The sequence below is a fragment of the Euprymna scolopes genome, chromosome 2, assembly GCF_053919585.1.
Source record: "Euprymna scolopes isolate OS-2025 chromosome 2, ASM5391958v1, whole genome shotgun sequence".
Lineage (NCBI taxonomy): Eukaryota > Metazoa > Mollusca > Cephalopoda > Sepiida > Sepiolidae > Euprymna > Euprymna scolopes.
The window spans coordinates 58,310,929-58,327,996 of record NC_136483.1 but is presented as its reverse complement, the minus strand read 5'-3'; the positions used below and the strand labels follow the sequence as shown (position 1 = coordinate 58,327,996).

General features: G+C 31.8%; 1 protein-coding gene across 2 annotated transcripts in view; it reads left to right on the top strand.

Moving 5' to 3' along the window:
* The window catches only part of LOC145291508 (uncharacterized), a 783,169-nt gene that overhangs the window by 495,027 nt on the left and 271,074 nt on the right, over positions 1-17,068 (top strand). For both annotated transcript variants that reach the window (XM_080137475.1, XM_080137464.1), the window contains exon 4: positions 14,890-14,943. In XM_080137475.1, the coding sequence (XP_079993601.1) occupies positions 14,890-14,943 (54 nt within the window). The remainder of the gene's footprint in view (positions 1-14,889; positions 14,944-17,068) is intronic.

Below are 17,068 nucleotides of genomic sequence, written 5' to 3'. Positions count from 1 at the left end.
TAATATTTTTCCCTGAGTAAACATCAAAAACTCATGGGTTAAGGAAATATACTTATTGAAATCAGTAGGGGTTATTACATTACATTATTCTGAAGTGTGTATATATATATATATATATATATATATATATATATATATATATATATATATATATATATATATATATATATACCCAACCATTTCTGTATTATTGCTTTTTTTTATCCGTAATAACACAATATATTCAGTATGGTAGCACTCATGTTCACGAAGAAGTCCAAACACGTGCGTCATTACAACAACGGTAACATGAAATATTCTAATTTTATACATTTAAAATTTTCTTTTATTACTTAAATTTTCTTTTATTATTTTTTAAAGAAAATACAAAAATAAATAAAGGACTTAAATCTTTTAAAATTTGACATTTCTTCTCTCGGTACTCCATCTCCGAGCAATTTAATGAGTTAAATGTGTCATAGATTCTGTTGATTGCTTTGATGACTCTCTCCGATGTCAGTGGGTCAGGCTGAAGTGTCTGTGAATCTTTGCTGTGTCTGGTAGGGGATCCTGGCTCAGTATTTTCTATGAAAATAAGGATCAGCATTTGAATGAAGCATCCAATTTGAACCCGATCCCAAATGGCTGGGCTTTAGTTAAAATTAATTTTTGCAGCCACCATTTTATTATAATTCTTATTTATTTTTTATACAGAAAAATGCTTTCTTTTGCATTTAGTTTTCTAAATGATTTTTCTCGTTACTTTCAAATTTGAATTTTAGTGTTTATCGTCTGGTTTTGTTTTTTGTTTTTTTTGGTTTTTTTTTTAAATTTTTGTTGTTTTAGAGACTGTCGAATTAATGTTTCAAATGTGATACATTTTACCAGAGTAGCAGGAAGAGGAGGAATGATACTCCTCCTCCTTCTCGGGGGATGGGATGAGGCGCATGGTGTTATATAGAAGGGTTGGGAGGGAGGGTAAGTAGGTGACAATGAATATTGATTATGCTGTAAAAATTATGAAAAAAGGTACAGATGGGCAAATAAAACCAAAAAAAAACAAATTCAATTTGCTTAAACAAACTAAAAAACAAAAGTATAACCAAATTCTTTTGACAAAACAGAATGCCACTTATTGATGTTTTCGAAGTGTGTGAAGAAGATTAGCCATTTGTTGTTGCTGTTGTTCACACTTCAACCCCCCCCCCCTTCACTTCTCCCTTCACTCCGCTTTACCTTCTCTTCCATCTCCCCCCTCTTTTGTTGTTGTTTTTCATCAGTTTTTAATTCAGTAATTTGGGCAGAACAAACATTAGCCTTTTGGTGTCTGCCTTCATATATACACCCACATGCATATACAGATATGTGTGCACCAGTCAGGGTAATAGGTACCCACATTGACTACGAAACTGCTAAGTCGAGTTCGAATTTAGTAGGATCTTTTTCTTATTTTTTCTTTACTAATGAGTTACTACTTATCTAGGTTATTCAAGAATAAGAGTTACTGAGAATGATGAAGAATATTATGTGATGATTGAAAATCATGGATAAAACAAACAAAATTTGATCGCTTATGAGGATCGTCTATGACACGAATCTGTTAACATTGGATTTGAAGATGACCATGTTGTAATGTTTAATGTGTTTCACAAATAGAATGCTCTTAGAAAGAAATTGCCTATGAAAATAAGCAAGAAAAGAAAGTTTTACTTGGAAGCTGAGTTCTTGCTATGCATTTCTTAATGAGATGGGAGATCAGTCGAACATTGTCCATGAAAATGCTGATAGCATATAGAAAGACTAGCAAACGTTTCTTTTGTCAGAAAGATTTACAGAAGAGACAATTAAACAAGATTTCCTGCATTTCAGTTTCTTTTTAAGACCCCCTAAGCTTTAAGCCCTAAATTTTAGACATTTCCTAGAATTTAAATTATATAATGGATTTTCATTATAATTGGAATAAAGATTCTAGACGTAAGGTTTAATATCATTATATATTGATTTTGATCCTCGTAAAGGAACATAAAAGTTACGCTACATTATTCGGTCTTAGATGAAATTTATTTTAGTCCTTCTGGCCGGGTATTCTTTGAATTATATATTCTTATTTTTATTTGTTTTAATATCTGTTGTAATTTTTTTTATATTGTATTGATTTTCTTTCATTATTTTTACATCCCCTCCCCCTTTTTTCTTCCCATTCTTCCTAATTATTGCACTCATCATTTTCTTCCCACCCCTTTATCCTAATCCAAAAGACTGTTTCCAATCAGCTATCAATAATGGATAGGATGTTCTCTTCTGTTTTTTCTTCTATGATCTATCGTTAGTTTGTTCAATAGTGTTTGTCTAAAATAAAAATAAAAAAATACTAAATGGTTTCGTTTATGCCTTCAAGTTATTAAAAAAAAGAATATGTTTTTATTAATTTATCTTTCCTTTTTCCATTTATTATAAAACACCCATGGAGTTGTCTAATATGGAATATAGTTCAGTTTAGCAAAAGAACCCGACACTTCCATGTTGTTAAGCATCTAAACAGACGAAGGAAATAAATCTGCTGCCTTCTTCATATTTTTAATGTTTTAATTTTTTTTTTATTGGCATAACTGTCAAATTTCTCAAGCCATTAAAAAAAGGCAAAAGAAAATAAAACGCAAAATACATTGCACGCGAATCCAATGTTTACTTACTTTAGATTAAATTCATTTACTGCTGATGAAAAACTTTGATTGCGACTTGATTTAAGAGTTAAGAATATTTGCTTTAACACTGAGTGGTTTAGATTTCAATTCTAAACGTCACGATAACTAAACTTAAAAAATAACGATGTAACTCCCCTGATTATATATATATATATATATATATATATATATATATATATATATATATATATATATATATATATATATAAAAGCTAACGTAAAGATTCGAGATTCTAATTATGAGAATCGTTGAAAGACAATTTTGAAACAAAGAAAAAAAAATGCCACCCATGAAATCGTTTGTAAATTCCCAATTCTTTCTGCAATACAGTCATATTTGATACAAATAAACTTCCGTTTACGCTTACTTTGTCTACCAAGTCTCAAACGTAAATGTCTAACAGTTTTTTTTTTAGCGCTGTTCAATATGTAGGGATACTTTCGTCAATGCCTCATCAGTAAGATTTTGAATGGATTCACATCCAACAAAACTTAATTCCCTCAATTTTTTTTAACTTAAAGATAATCTCTGTCAAAATAATCCCTAGGCTATTACTCAGGTGCGAAGGAAGATGATCTTAAGTTTACTTTCGCCATACATAACTCTCGCTTTTCTTATTTTGTCTTCTAGTTTTGACATTTCATTAGCTATGTTTCTGATAAAAGAAGAACTGCTGTTTTCTGGGTTGGAATCTATCCATTTAATATTTATCGTTGGATAGTTTTTGACCTTGAGAGGTATTTTTAGCTCTTAACATCAAGTAGCTTTATGTCTTGCTTGGGACGATTTCCATAAAAAAATGGCCATCACAGCCAAAATCGATGCAGTATCATGAGTCCTATGTCAGAATTATCAAGAATTTTGCAGGTATGTTTATCACCGAACAAAGACAATTCTTTCACAAAGACGTTATTTGTCTTATATCGGCAGCCAAGGTTTCAATGTAAATGACTCTTCAAAGCCAAGTGATTTTAAGTCTATTTATATAAACTTTATATCGAACTGAGAACCTGTTGATCATTATTTTAACAATCAGCTCTGTCCATTGTAGGCTGAGGTTTCAATCATTACTACGAGCAATAATAACTAAGGAAAATAACACTTCTATCTGGCCTTAAGTGATGGAGCAAGAACAATCTACCCTCTTTGATTAAATAATGGGTCCAGTTTGAAACACAGTAGAGGTTTCTGAGTTTGGCATAAAGATTACCAAGTTCAAAAAAATGCACCTGAGGAAGGTCAGAGATTATATCGAAACGCTGTGAACATAACAATCACGGTGTGAATCAAAGTCTGAATAATAATCTAAATAATATAAGTTATCAATCCTCGTCTCCAAAATTGTAAAACAAAAATGATCCAGTCATTTTTGACAGACATTATTCTTGAATGAATAACCCTGCAAAGCAAATAATTGTTCTGAGGTGTAACCTCATATTTTTATGATCCCTTGTCCCCGTCACACCCAAGCGCATAACTGTAATAATCTTCTTGAGAGACACACTTTCACATCTACAGCAATCAAAACCTCATAATTTTGTGGAAAAGATTAGATGTTTGCCTGCAGAGGCAAGCCTATTTATTTCTTCTACACTTTTTCTATTAAGCTCATAAACATTGATCTTACACAATATCACAACAACAGTTTTGTCTTCTTTGCTAATGTTTTACAATTTAATACAATTTATTTTTCTTCCTCTTTTTCTTCTTCTTCTTCTTCTTCTTCTTCTTCTTTAACCTATGATTGGATTTAACAATCCCAATGAGATAGCGATAATCAAGTTAGATTTTTACAGCTAATACATACATACATACATACATACATACACCCCCACTAGATATATGCGAATATATATATGTGTGTGTGTGTGTGTGTGTGTGTGTGTGTGTGTGTGTGTGTGTGTGTGTGTGTGTGTGTGTGAATATGTATGCATAAAAGCATGTGTAAATGTTAGAAAAAGCAATAAATGAAAATTATGAAAGAGAGATAAAGAGAGAGGTAAAGATATTTAGATATAGTCTTCAAATAAATAACATTTCTCCAGTTTGATTCGCTATATCTGAAGAAGACATAAATTATACCGAAACTTCATACGAATTAAATAAAGCCTATTTCATATTAGATTTTCCCAGCTGTTGTTAAGAAATAAGTAGAAAAAGTGAAAAACCACACAGATACAAAACAAGTCAAATCAAAATCATATTTATTTAACGAAACACTTCTTGAATCCAAAAAGTGTTTTCGATAAAAAAAGACGAAATATCATCTGCACGCATAAGTTTAAATTGATTTGTCTGGTTATAGAGTTTTTCTTCTACATCTATCCTGGCAGTTCATTTTTCCTTTAGTTGGACTTAATGTATTTATCTCTCTTCCACAACGGAAAATATAAGATTGGTAAGTGGGGGTCTGAAGCCAGACCCCTAGAAGAGCATTCTGGCCGAACAAAAATTGCATGAGCAACTCTGTCAACATTTCTCGATGGGAGTGCTTCAGGTGGTAATAAACTAACTTAACCTCTTCTCAAAGGCTGAGAAGGCAAATCCTGGGAAGGTGAGCCTTCTAGAACTGACCAGAACTATATCTCAGATTGACAGAATGAGAAAGCCAGAGATGCTGCAGGTCTGATTTTGGTATGAATTCTGAAAAGTTGATTTTAGTTATATTTCGAGTTGTGTATTATTATTATTATTAACTTACTAGAAATGTCCATACAAGTCATCATTAGTAATTGATCACTGAAAATAGCTAATGGTGTTCCCTAGAGACTGAGTGACAACAAGTCTTTCCAGATTTTTAACACTCGCTACCTTTTTTGATGATTATTGCAAATAAATTTATCATAACAACGAGTTAGCATTAATTTACTGCTGGCGATGACTCTGAAATTTGAATGGCATCAAGCTAAGCCTCCCCTAGGTTCCAATATTCTCCACATATTTCCAACAGAGGTTTGCTCCCTCTTTGTCTTTCCGTCCTCCTTGACTTTTCCCAACAATTTTCTCTGGTTATAGCTGAAGCATGAATTTGTGATTTTTTTTTTTTTTTTTTTTTTTTTTTGAGAGGAGGGAGAGTTGGAGAAGAGAGCTCATTTAAGGGATTTCTGGAATTTTTTACACTAGTCATTATCAATGATTGTTATGTGGCAATAACAAGTGGTGTTTCCTGACAACTAATCTTTTCAGATTTGACTCTTTTGATAACTATTATAAATTATTTTGCGTTATAACAGCTGTTTACCATTGATATCTTGTTGGTAACGACTGTTGGATTTCTTGGAATTAGAATGGCGATAAGCCTTCCCAAAGACTAATATTCTCAACACCTTTCCAATGGGGGTCTGATTGATGCTTTCTCTCCTCAGTCTTTCCATTATCATTACCTTTTATGATCCCTTTGTGTAGTGCCAGCACATGTTGGTACCGCCAAATGTGTGTGTGTGTGTGTGTGTGTGTGTGTGTGTGTGTCTTAGAAGAATTGAGAGAGTCAGATTATGAGGTTTCTAGCAGTTCCACTTTCTCGGCATGTCTGTTTTGGTATTCCCTTTAGGTGAGTTCGATGTATTCACTTATGGTGTGGTTTACTGTTTCGTCTCTTTATCTATATAATCTATAATCACTGTTTTTCTGGATTTGTCTTTCTTGACTTTTATGTAGTCATTCCTGATGATATCGTTTTGTGCAGCTGTCAGTAACAATCCTGTTTCTCTGTACAGTGGTCTTTCATAACGATGTCCATGTGTTTTTATGAGCTCTTCCTTTGATCAGTATTATAAGTTCTCCATATTGTCGCCCTTCTTCTCATTTTGATTTTTTTTTTGTCATTTTCTTTTCCGTTATGCTGCTCTTTGTATTGTTTATTTTGCCAGCAGTAATTAGTTTTTCTGTATTTTGGATTATGTCTTTTTTCTAATTCTTATGTCGCATTGTCCACACGGTCTTCTATACTTACCATTCTTCTTCCGCCTTGTTTTCTTTTTACATAGAGTTCATCAGATTATGCATCGTTATTAATTTCTTGGTAATTTGGTTCATGTCCAATTTATAAAAGGTCTAGTGTATCTTTCTAGGAATAGTGTTCAAGTATTTATTTCTTTTATTAGATTTCTATAGTATAATTTACTTTTAAAGAGCTTTCTCGTCCTTCTTAAATGTTCTTTTCTAATCCCATTTTTATCTCTGTTGATTTGATGGCGTTTTAACACAGGACTTTACGTCATCATCAACAATAGCGATTTCACTTACTACAGTGTTCAAACCACAAAGGAGTCAGAAGCATATCTAAGTTAGAAGATATAAGAAACATCACATGATGATATATAGTATTATTGTCATATTTGGTATGATGAGTCTCTGTCCAGTTTGAGGGTTCTTTATAAAATGTAATTTGATAGGCCTAACCCTTTCTTCTTCACTCTAACCTCTATCTCACAGATGTGATGCCACCAGTATCAATCTTTTTCACAAATACTATTATGGCATGTATTTTTCGATTGTCTGATCTATTCCTGCTTCCTTTATTCCAGCTCGTTTGACTTGTTGATTTAATAATCTTCAATTCGCTGTTTTCATACCACGTTTTACTGTTTTGATACCTCATTGTAATACAGCATCCTATTCTAGTAGTTTCTTTCCAAGAACTGCAAACTTGTTGAACTCTCTCCCTGCAGACTGTTTTTGTCTCAAGTATAGCCTTGATTTTTTTTTCAAGATTAAAGTTAGTAAATATCTCTTGTCTTTGCAATAATCATCTTTCATAATTGTTAGCTCTTTACATCAATTGATTTCATGCCTTGTCTGGAGTGATTGCTATAAAAAAAAACATGAAAGTTTTCCACATTGCATTCTCCTGACCATGTAGTTTCCAGTGAAAGCCACATAGTATGAGCAACCGCTTAACTGACCTACGAATAGATGCATCTGAAAATACTATTTCAAACTTAAGTGTGACAGACCAACTGACAAATGATGAACACAGCTTCTTGGCAGCATCTGGAAACATTACAGCTTTTACTGCCAAGCAAGAATAAATAATATCTCATGAATCATTTTCGAACTATGAAAGCAAATAAAATCAACTCTTCCTATTCAGAACCAATCAGAAAGAGGATATAGAAAAACGCTTATTCATAACTTTCTGAAATGGAACCCACTAGAAACAAAGAGAGAATAGTTCAGACACCTCTTTGTCTCACTCCATTCCCCTCTTCTCCGTAAACTCTTGTATAATTCTCCTAGAATTATAAATTGGATAATAAAATCCAGTTCTTGAAGCATTGGGGAATCGACGTAGCACACAAGACAACCAAAAGAAAAAAACATTAAAAATAAAAAAAAGCAAAAAGAGAAGAACGAAAAGAACACCTCAGCATCTTACAAGGACAAATTATATCTCCCCTGGGGGTTCAGTCCAGTGTAACTCAGGCTCAGCTACACTTTATTACTTATACTAACTTACCAAGTCATGCCATATCGATCGTACAGGGTTCCCATGATGCTGAAATAAATATCTTATGAGCCTTTGAGTCAATCATTCTTCATCATTGACGCCACTACACACCCTCATATATGAAGATTACCAGTTATAGAACTGCCGACTAATCTTATATTTGCTTGTAGTAGTCTGACCAGGGATAATTACCCATTAGATTGTGGGGCGGCAGCTGGCCAGGAACCAATGGCTTCCAGGGTTTCGACAAGAACCAATCTTAAAATAATGCTTGCAGCTTTGACAGCTTTTCATGGTTTCATAGTCAACCAATAAGTCTTAATATGAAACTACCTGTTCACATTTCAAATCACTGAGGGACGCCGCTGAGCATAGACATGGGTGGGGAAACTGGTCCTATTGACCAATATATCCCCTCACAGTTTCTGCTTATCCCTCAAACAATATTATATATACATATCCTGTTGTTATTGGCAGTGGCAGCAAACCTCCCTCATCCCTCATCTCCTGATTCTCCCTACTGACACATTATTGGCCATTCATAATTCCTTTGCTTGGCTTGTCACAATATGATTATGGGTCTAAAAGAAATTCATTTTGAAATAATGAACTTTTATGAGCTGCAACAGAGGTTAAATGCTGGTGTTTGCTTTGTAATCACTTTTTGCTGTTTTCCTGGTGTACATATATATATATATATATATATATATATATATATATATATATATATATATATATATATATATATATAGGGGTATGGATCATAAAATACATTTGTTGAGTTCATTGTATTTGTCCCAAGTTGTTATTTAATTAACAGGCAGAAGAAATTAATCATACACAGAGTTTTCAAAGTTACTCATGTATTTTATTACTGTTCGCCTCAATACAAAACAATAGCAGATATTATTCTTGGGGTGACGGTGGCTAAGTGATTAACAACATCACAGACTGAAAACCTGGGTCTGCCAAGTCTGAATCTAGTTCTTTCCACAGAAATACTTTCATCAAAGTAATACTTGACCTTGAGTCTAACTTCTTCAAGAGGAGACAAATTAAAAAACAGACATTATTATTATTATTACAATGCACCAGTTTAATCTGTGTATTTAGCAATGAAAATGCTACTTCAAACTTGATCGATTTGTTCATATTATAGTGAGACTGTGGATTATTATAAGTGGTAAGTTATGAAATATATATGGCAATTAAGCTACACAGAATATTTCGCGTTTCATTCTCGTGAGAATTCGCCAGGCTTATGCTCTAAATATGTACTGAGCACTGTTGAAGTAAATACTGAAAAATTTATGCATAAAATTATATCTTTGTATATTAATTTATGTGATTAAATGAAGTAATCATATATATATATATATATATATATATATATATATATAATTACATTTTCACCCCAAACAAGGGACATTGTCATTTTGGTGTAGGGGGCTACTATCAGGGGTAACAGCTACTGGGGTACTATGTTGGAAGTTGGGCAGCAAGATGTCGGTTATATATGTGTGTGTGTGTGTGTGTGTGTGTGTGTGTGTGTGTGTGTGTGTGTGTATTCGGACATAAACATGCTCAGGTTAATGCGTAAGGACACCGTACCCCCCTCCTCCTCGGACTAATGTTTTTTGTGAAAGCAGACCTTGCTGAGAAGTAAAACTCTCATATAGCACCTGTAGCGAGTGTTGCTTCTAATGATGTTGACTTTGTATAAGGAATAAATGTTGATTCTCATTATAGGTGTTTTATTTTGAAATTAGGGACAATAACTGTAGTTGTTAGTGTTATTCTTATTAAATAAGATATGAAGTGTTACATCAGAACATTGACTACATTTTGCCCCTAGCTAAAAGGTTAAGAAATAATGCACAGTGGCAAATAGTAAAACAATGACAATGCTCTCACATGAATTTTTAGCCACCGTCAACACACACACACACACACACACACACACACACACACACATATATATATATATATATATATATATATATATATATATATATATATATATATATATGGGAAATACTGAAATAATAAAACAAAAGTAAAGTTACATTCATTATAAGTTTAGATAGGTGAACAAGGAATAAAAATGAGATTATCTTTTATATATATATATATATATATATATATATATATATATATATATATATATATATATATATATATAATAAAGGTTTTAAAAGCAGAAACAAACATGAAAACCTGACATTCCACTTTTTTACAAGCTTCTTCACAGTCGAAAATATACATATGTATGCATGCAGCATCCATGTTTCTACAGATATACACTGCACACACACACACACACACATATATGAGCTATATAAACATGAGAAACCGATATATATCTTACAAAGGAGAAACCACTTATCAAGTCCCAGAGGTCACTCGAGGGTAAGGGTTAATGAGTGCACAGTAGTCAATGGGAAAATGTTGTAGTAATCGTTAGTAGTGGAAATTTGTTAAATTGGATTACTTAGAGGGATGGTTTATCAAGAACTTGTTCACATTGGACTCGAAGACGACCATACTGTAGTCAGCTGGAAAGCAGGAAAACGGAACAGAGTTCCACAGGCGTGCAGTTCTAAAAAAGAAGCTTTGTTCATGGAATCTATGTTTAGGTTTAGGCACAGATAAAGAGTGTGGGAAATTATTGATAGTGGTTTCAGATTGGAGCTCAGACGAGCACTTGCCATGAAAATAATAATAAAGCAGAGATAGGCTCACAATGTCTCTTTTGTGGGAAAGAGATTGCAGGGAAGAGAAAAAAGCATCCCCACTAGGCTATGAAGTCTATTTTGGACTCTTTCAAGGCAGGATAAGCTGCTTCTAGCAGCTCCTACCCAGGTGTGGCAACAGCACTCCATCCTTGGATGTACTTGGGTGTTATACAGGCAGAGAATTGCATCATCAGTGAGATATCTACTGGAGCGATAGAATGATCCACCATTTTTCCAGCAGCCTTGGCAACGGATTTGATGTATGTGGTCCATCTCAGATCAGGAGCAAAAGTCAGACCTAGAAACATAGAGCCTCCCCAAGATGAGAGCCATTCATTTTAATTGATGCCAGACGGTGATCAGAACGTTGATGATGTAAAGATGAAAGCTTGGTTTTAGATGCATTAAAATTAACCAGTCACCTCTTTCCCCATTGCACCATGTGATCAAGATCATAGGAGAGAGAATTAGAGAGAACTTGGTCATTTACGGCATTGAAGTGTTGCCATAGATGGTAGTGTCATCAGCATAAATGTCTCTCTCTCTCTCTCTCTCTCTCTCTCTCTCTAAAATATATTTTATATTTTATATATATATACATATATATATATATATATAATTACTGTTGAGACGATTAAGCAGAATCAAGAATTGGTAAAATTAGAAGTTTTTAGTGTATCAGAATCGAAAAAGTTTTCACCCAATTTCCGATACCAAAAACAATTCTTTTGTGTTTTTTAACTTGATTTTCTATTGCTGGTACTAATTTAAATCTGTATATCACCACTCACAATTGTATTTTTTTATGTTTGTGAAAATATATACAAATAGTCAGTAAAATATGATTTTTAGCATAATCCAAACAAAAGAACACCCTATAGCTAAATATTTAGACATTTAAAAAAAATCAGAATTGTAATCGGTCATTTAGAACAGAATCGGTAATTATATTGGAATTTTCCCATATATATATATATATATATATATATATATATATATATATATATATATATATATATATATACTGTTTTTATACTTACTGTGTGTATTGATTATAGGCCCATTGCCAAAAAATGGATGCATTACTGATTTTTGTTGTTGGTTTTCTCTGTCTGTAGTTGCAAGTGTATTTGCATGTTTTTTTGTTCCTATAAGAAGTCTTCATCGATACATAAATAAATGGGATAATATATATTCGACTCATTTATTAAAAATGTACCCAAATTTCTGTGACTTATTGTTGAATCCTATAAATATGCCACCAAAAAGACTTAAGGAGCCTTTCAATTAATACTGACCAAAATAAGTTTATACTCTTAAGTAGGAACTTTTGTACATACATATACATTTGTATACACATGCGAACACATAATAACGTGTGTATTAAGAGGGAATGCCTCATTAAATTCTCATTTTATTCTAATTAATTACATTGAAAAATAAAACAAGAACAAGTATTTTAAAGATGCATTTATTAATCTGTGTGATGAAAAATGCTATTTCAAACTGAAGCCTGACAAACCAACGAAAATCCTATTTTAAACTGAAATGTGACATACTAACGAAAATGCTATTAAAAACTGAAATGTGATAGACCAATGAAAATGTTATTTCAAACTGAAGCATAACACAAAAAGTCAATCATATACATGCACAAAGAAAAATCTAAAGATTATGTTAACTTGGCCGAAACTGCATTGACCAGAAGTGATGTTTATATTCCCCAATACGCTTAACAACGCCTGAAATGATAATCCTTTGTTTGAATATGTTTTTAAATACGTTTAAAAATTGAAAAGGGATAACTCTTAGCGGTCCATCTAATATGTACACTCAGGCACTGATATTTATTTCAGTATCTTATTTGTATTATAATGATGTATATGTCCATGTGTGCTATTTCGCATAAACATTCAAATAACTTGTTTGATGACAGTATTATTTTTGGTGCAAATAACAATATAATATTTAAGAGCACTGATTTTCCAGTTGTATGCTCAAGTTTCATAACAATTCTGAGCAAAACATCTAAATGAAAAAATAAAGTTTTTGGTTATTTTCTGATGCTTCCTTACAGGACTTGGGCTCTCGACTTAGATAATTTTCCACGGGAAGTTAAGGGTTAAAAATGATTCCTTTGTTCATTTTTATTCATTCCACTTTGTCTATAAGAAGTTTCATTCCCTTTCTCAAAGAATGTGTTGCTTAAATAAACCTTTCTTTTGCTCTTGATTTGGTCATAAATTCTTACTTGTAAGCTAGGATATCAAGATGGCTGGAAACAGGTTGAGTGAATTCTCAACAGGCTCAAATTTTATGTGTTCCTCTCTTTCTAATACTATATGAGTTTTATTTTTAAATCATAAAACTTTTAACAATTTTTCCACAGATCTAACTATTTTTCTCAATGCTTGAGACTACGAAAATATAACACAATGATTGCTGGATGCTCTCTTCATGTTATGTTATTATCCAAGCTGTCGACTTTGATAAGTCATCATCAGGATATAAAGTACATCTTGTAGGCAGATCTTTACGATCAAAAATCACTTTATACAAAGGTCGTCCTAAAAGTAAAGCCTCCTATTTTTCTTTACTCAAAGAGTTGAACTCCTGAAGATGGGAGTGGTACCATTAAAGTGAGCAACCTTTTATGCTCCAGAATTTATTGTTTTACATTTGCAATGCACTTTTGCGAGGAGGTCAATGACTCATCTCTGTTTCTGATGTACGTGCATGACAGGGATTACTTTCTTAGTGTCTCACACTGTCAATATCTGCAACAGAGACATGAAACTTTCAAGTCATAAATGCATAAGTTCAGTCATCACAACAATGCAATTTGCAATCCCCTCTGATCTATGCAAGCGGAATAAAAACATAGAAGGCGTTACTTTTGGAACGCCCCTCGTACTTTGATGATGACTAGTGAAAGTGGAACGTCAACATTCAATAAATTTGTGAATTCTTTTTTATTTTTGTCTCAAAATTAAGAAAACGTTTGATTATCGGAAGAGTTCATGAAAATAGGCAAATGAGGTGTCTGTTTTAAAAACGTTTCTTTAAATGAATAGTTTCTGCTCACATACACAATATATATATATATATATATATATATATATATATATATATATGTATATATATATATATGTATATATATATATATATATATATATAAAGAATTTATAGATTCAAAATGTCATTGAAATCAAATTTTCAAAGTAAAACGTTTTAACACATACGAATCTTTTACATAAATATTTTTCAGCTGAGAGAGAACCTTACATGTAACATCTGAAAGCAAATACCCTATAGTTTCCTATGATTTTTGCCTATTAATTTAATAAAAGCTTTCTCGACATATATGTAAAATAACCATGTTTGTTGGATCTTTTCATTTTTTAAACCTGATTTAAATGCCATATTGAACCTAGGAATGTACATATTTAAGCCGTATTCTTCCATGTAAAAAAATTGAGCTTCTTTTCTTTTTCCTTGAAAGTTGGATTATATCTGTTTAGATAGCTCCAGGGGAAATTTTATTATACGAATTTTATCATAAATATACAATGAATTTTATAAAAGGAATTTTTATCTTATATATATTTATATTCATTTTGTCATTTTATTATCCAAGAAATGACAATGACAAAACACATCACTTTTCTTGACTGACATTCTAAATATTCAGATAGTATATAAGCAAAAATACTTTTTTATTTTGATCTTTAATTGATATCTGAGGTGGGGACGAAAAAAAAATAACCATATTTTTAATATTTTATTATATCTCTTGTCTATGGAACTTCAATCCATTTTAAGAAAATCTCAAAAAGTGCTCCAATGTTTTAAAGAAATTATTTAAAAGTTCAACAAATTTATAAAACAACAATTCAAAATAACTCTTCTCCAATTCATCTAAATAAAATAAAAAAAACATAATAGGAGCCTTATTCGTGAAAACTGAAAAACATTGCGCCAAAATCCGAGCTAAGAATTGCTTGTCATATTTTGTTGCAGTTCCTGACCCAAGAGATTATTCAGAAATTATGCGTGGAGACCAAGACATCAAAGGTATGCCTTTTCTTTGTTCCATAGTGAGACTTAGTATTGGAGTGCCCCCCTTTGCTATATAAATAATCATACCAGTGCACCAGAATGGCTTATTAGTAGTATTGTCATCATTATCATCATCATTATTATCATCATATACCAATTACCCTTTCTTTTTATTATTATTATAATTATAATTATTATTATTATTATTATTATTATTATTATTATTATTATGAATAATAAATAAAGACTAAATATTCACCAAACACAGTACATGGCATTATTTTAATTGATTGCTATACAAATGAACTAGGGCATGTTGTGATCACCTCTTGGTCATATTGAGCTTCTCCATCCTCCTGTCTAGTTCAAATATGAGCAAAAGTGGAGTGTTGCAATTTTTAGGCAACCCATACATGGACTGCTCAGCCACTAAGATCCCATCCTTATGCATGAAGGTTGCTATCCACGGCCAACAGATGTCCTCATTGAGGAGTTCTAACACCCTCTACAAAGGTTCAGTCGGCATAGTTTACAGCCGTAGTTAACATTGAATCCAACAGATACCGACATGTAAAACGGATGTTAAACCGAATATGATGAAGATGATCAGGATTATTGATTTCCTAAACGAATGTTTATGAACATGTGACTTTCAGACATTCTCATCAGGAGAATTAATTCATTGTAATTGGCCTTTGCACTTCTATCATTCTACTACATTAGTCTGTTATGCATGGTTTTAAACATTGACTATCAACAAATTAAATGTTTTAAATCCTTAGACTCTGAATGAAAGCTATACCCAATATTGTCAGCATAGTCAGACAATATTTTATTTCAAAATCATAATTGATTCTCTTTAAGTAAAAAAAAGTGTTTCTTGTTTACTTTTTGAAATGATGCCTTAGGATTTTATTTAGGAATAATCGCTTACATTGGTTTATCTATCTTCATAAAGATATTTTCAATATTTCTGTTGAGTTTTGTTTAAATCTTTATAATAAGCAAAAACATAAAGCAGATTGTATTATTTGGACGACTATCTTCATCATATTCACAATTTTTCAGCCAATGTAACTGCTGAACTTTCTCGGTCATCTTTTAAACATAGGAATCTTTATGTCGAACTCAGGTAGCTGCATGGAATTTTAGTGAATCTTTTAGTTAATCTATGGTGATAGATTTTTCTCATTCGGACAGCTAAAAATATGCACTAGAAGATAAGTGGCTTCATTGCTAAAGAAACAACAACCAAGATGAGAATAGAAGTATAAATATTCCAAATTATCAATCCTCCTCTAAAAAAATTCAAAGACATATCGAGCTCTCTGTCATTCATCTGAGAATTCATGAAACCAGCCTTTTGATATATTAGATTTTAATTGATTCTAAGAAAGGCTGACATGGTGTGTCAACGTGATTCAAATATAAATAATATCTTAAAACCTATTAAGATAATAAAATGTTCAATATACTAGATGGAGGAATTAAAGAAATATGAAATATTTATGATGACAAATGAAATTGAATAAATTACAATATTTATTGATCTATCGAAAATTTAAACCAGGAATTATAATCATGAAAATTCTTAATCTATGAATTTTCCAGGCTAAGTGCTTATCGTCAGAAGATAAACATTAGTTAAAAGTGCGTCACTAGTTAGCATAAATTGAAAATATATTTAAAAAGACATATATAAGAAACATCGGTTGAGTCTATTTTCATTATTATAATTCTTTTTTTTTTTTTTTTTTTTTTTTTTTGATTTTTGATGGCTCAATAAATATTGTAATTTATTCAATTCTATTTTTCATAATCAATTTTTCCTATTTCTTATACATATACTAGCAGACTACTTCTTCCAGGAAGGGTACTCTACTAGTTAATAAAATAAATTTACTGAAAAGAATAATATTGCACCACTTTTATATGTCTCGATGAGGATTAAAATCAAGATGTAGTTTTGTGTAGAATCCTAATTAAATCAAAATCCATTACATGATTTCAAGGAAAATATCTAAACTGTAGAGTTTAAGAGATCTTTAGAAAAACATGAACTTCAGGGAACCTTACTTAATTGGGTTTTTTTTAACTATGACTCAAACACTATGCAACTCGGAAATATTTTAAGTTTCAA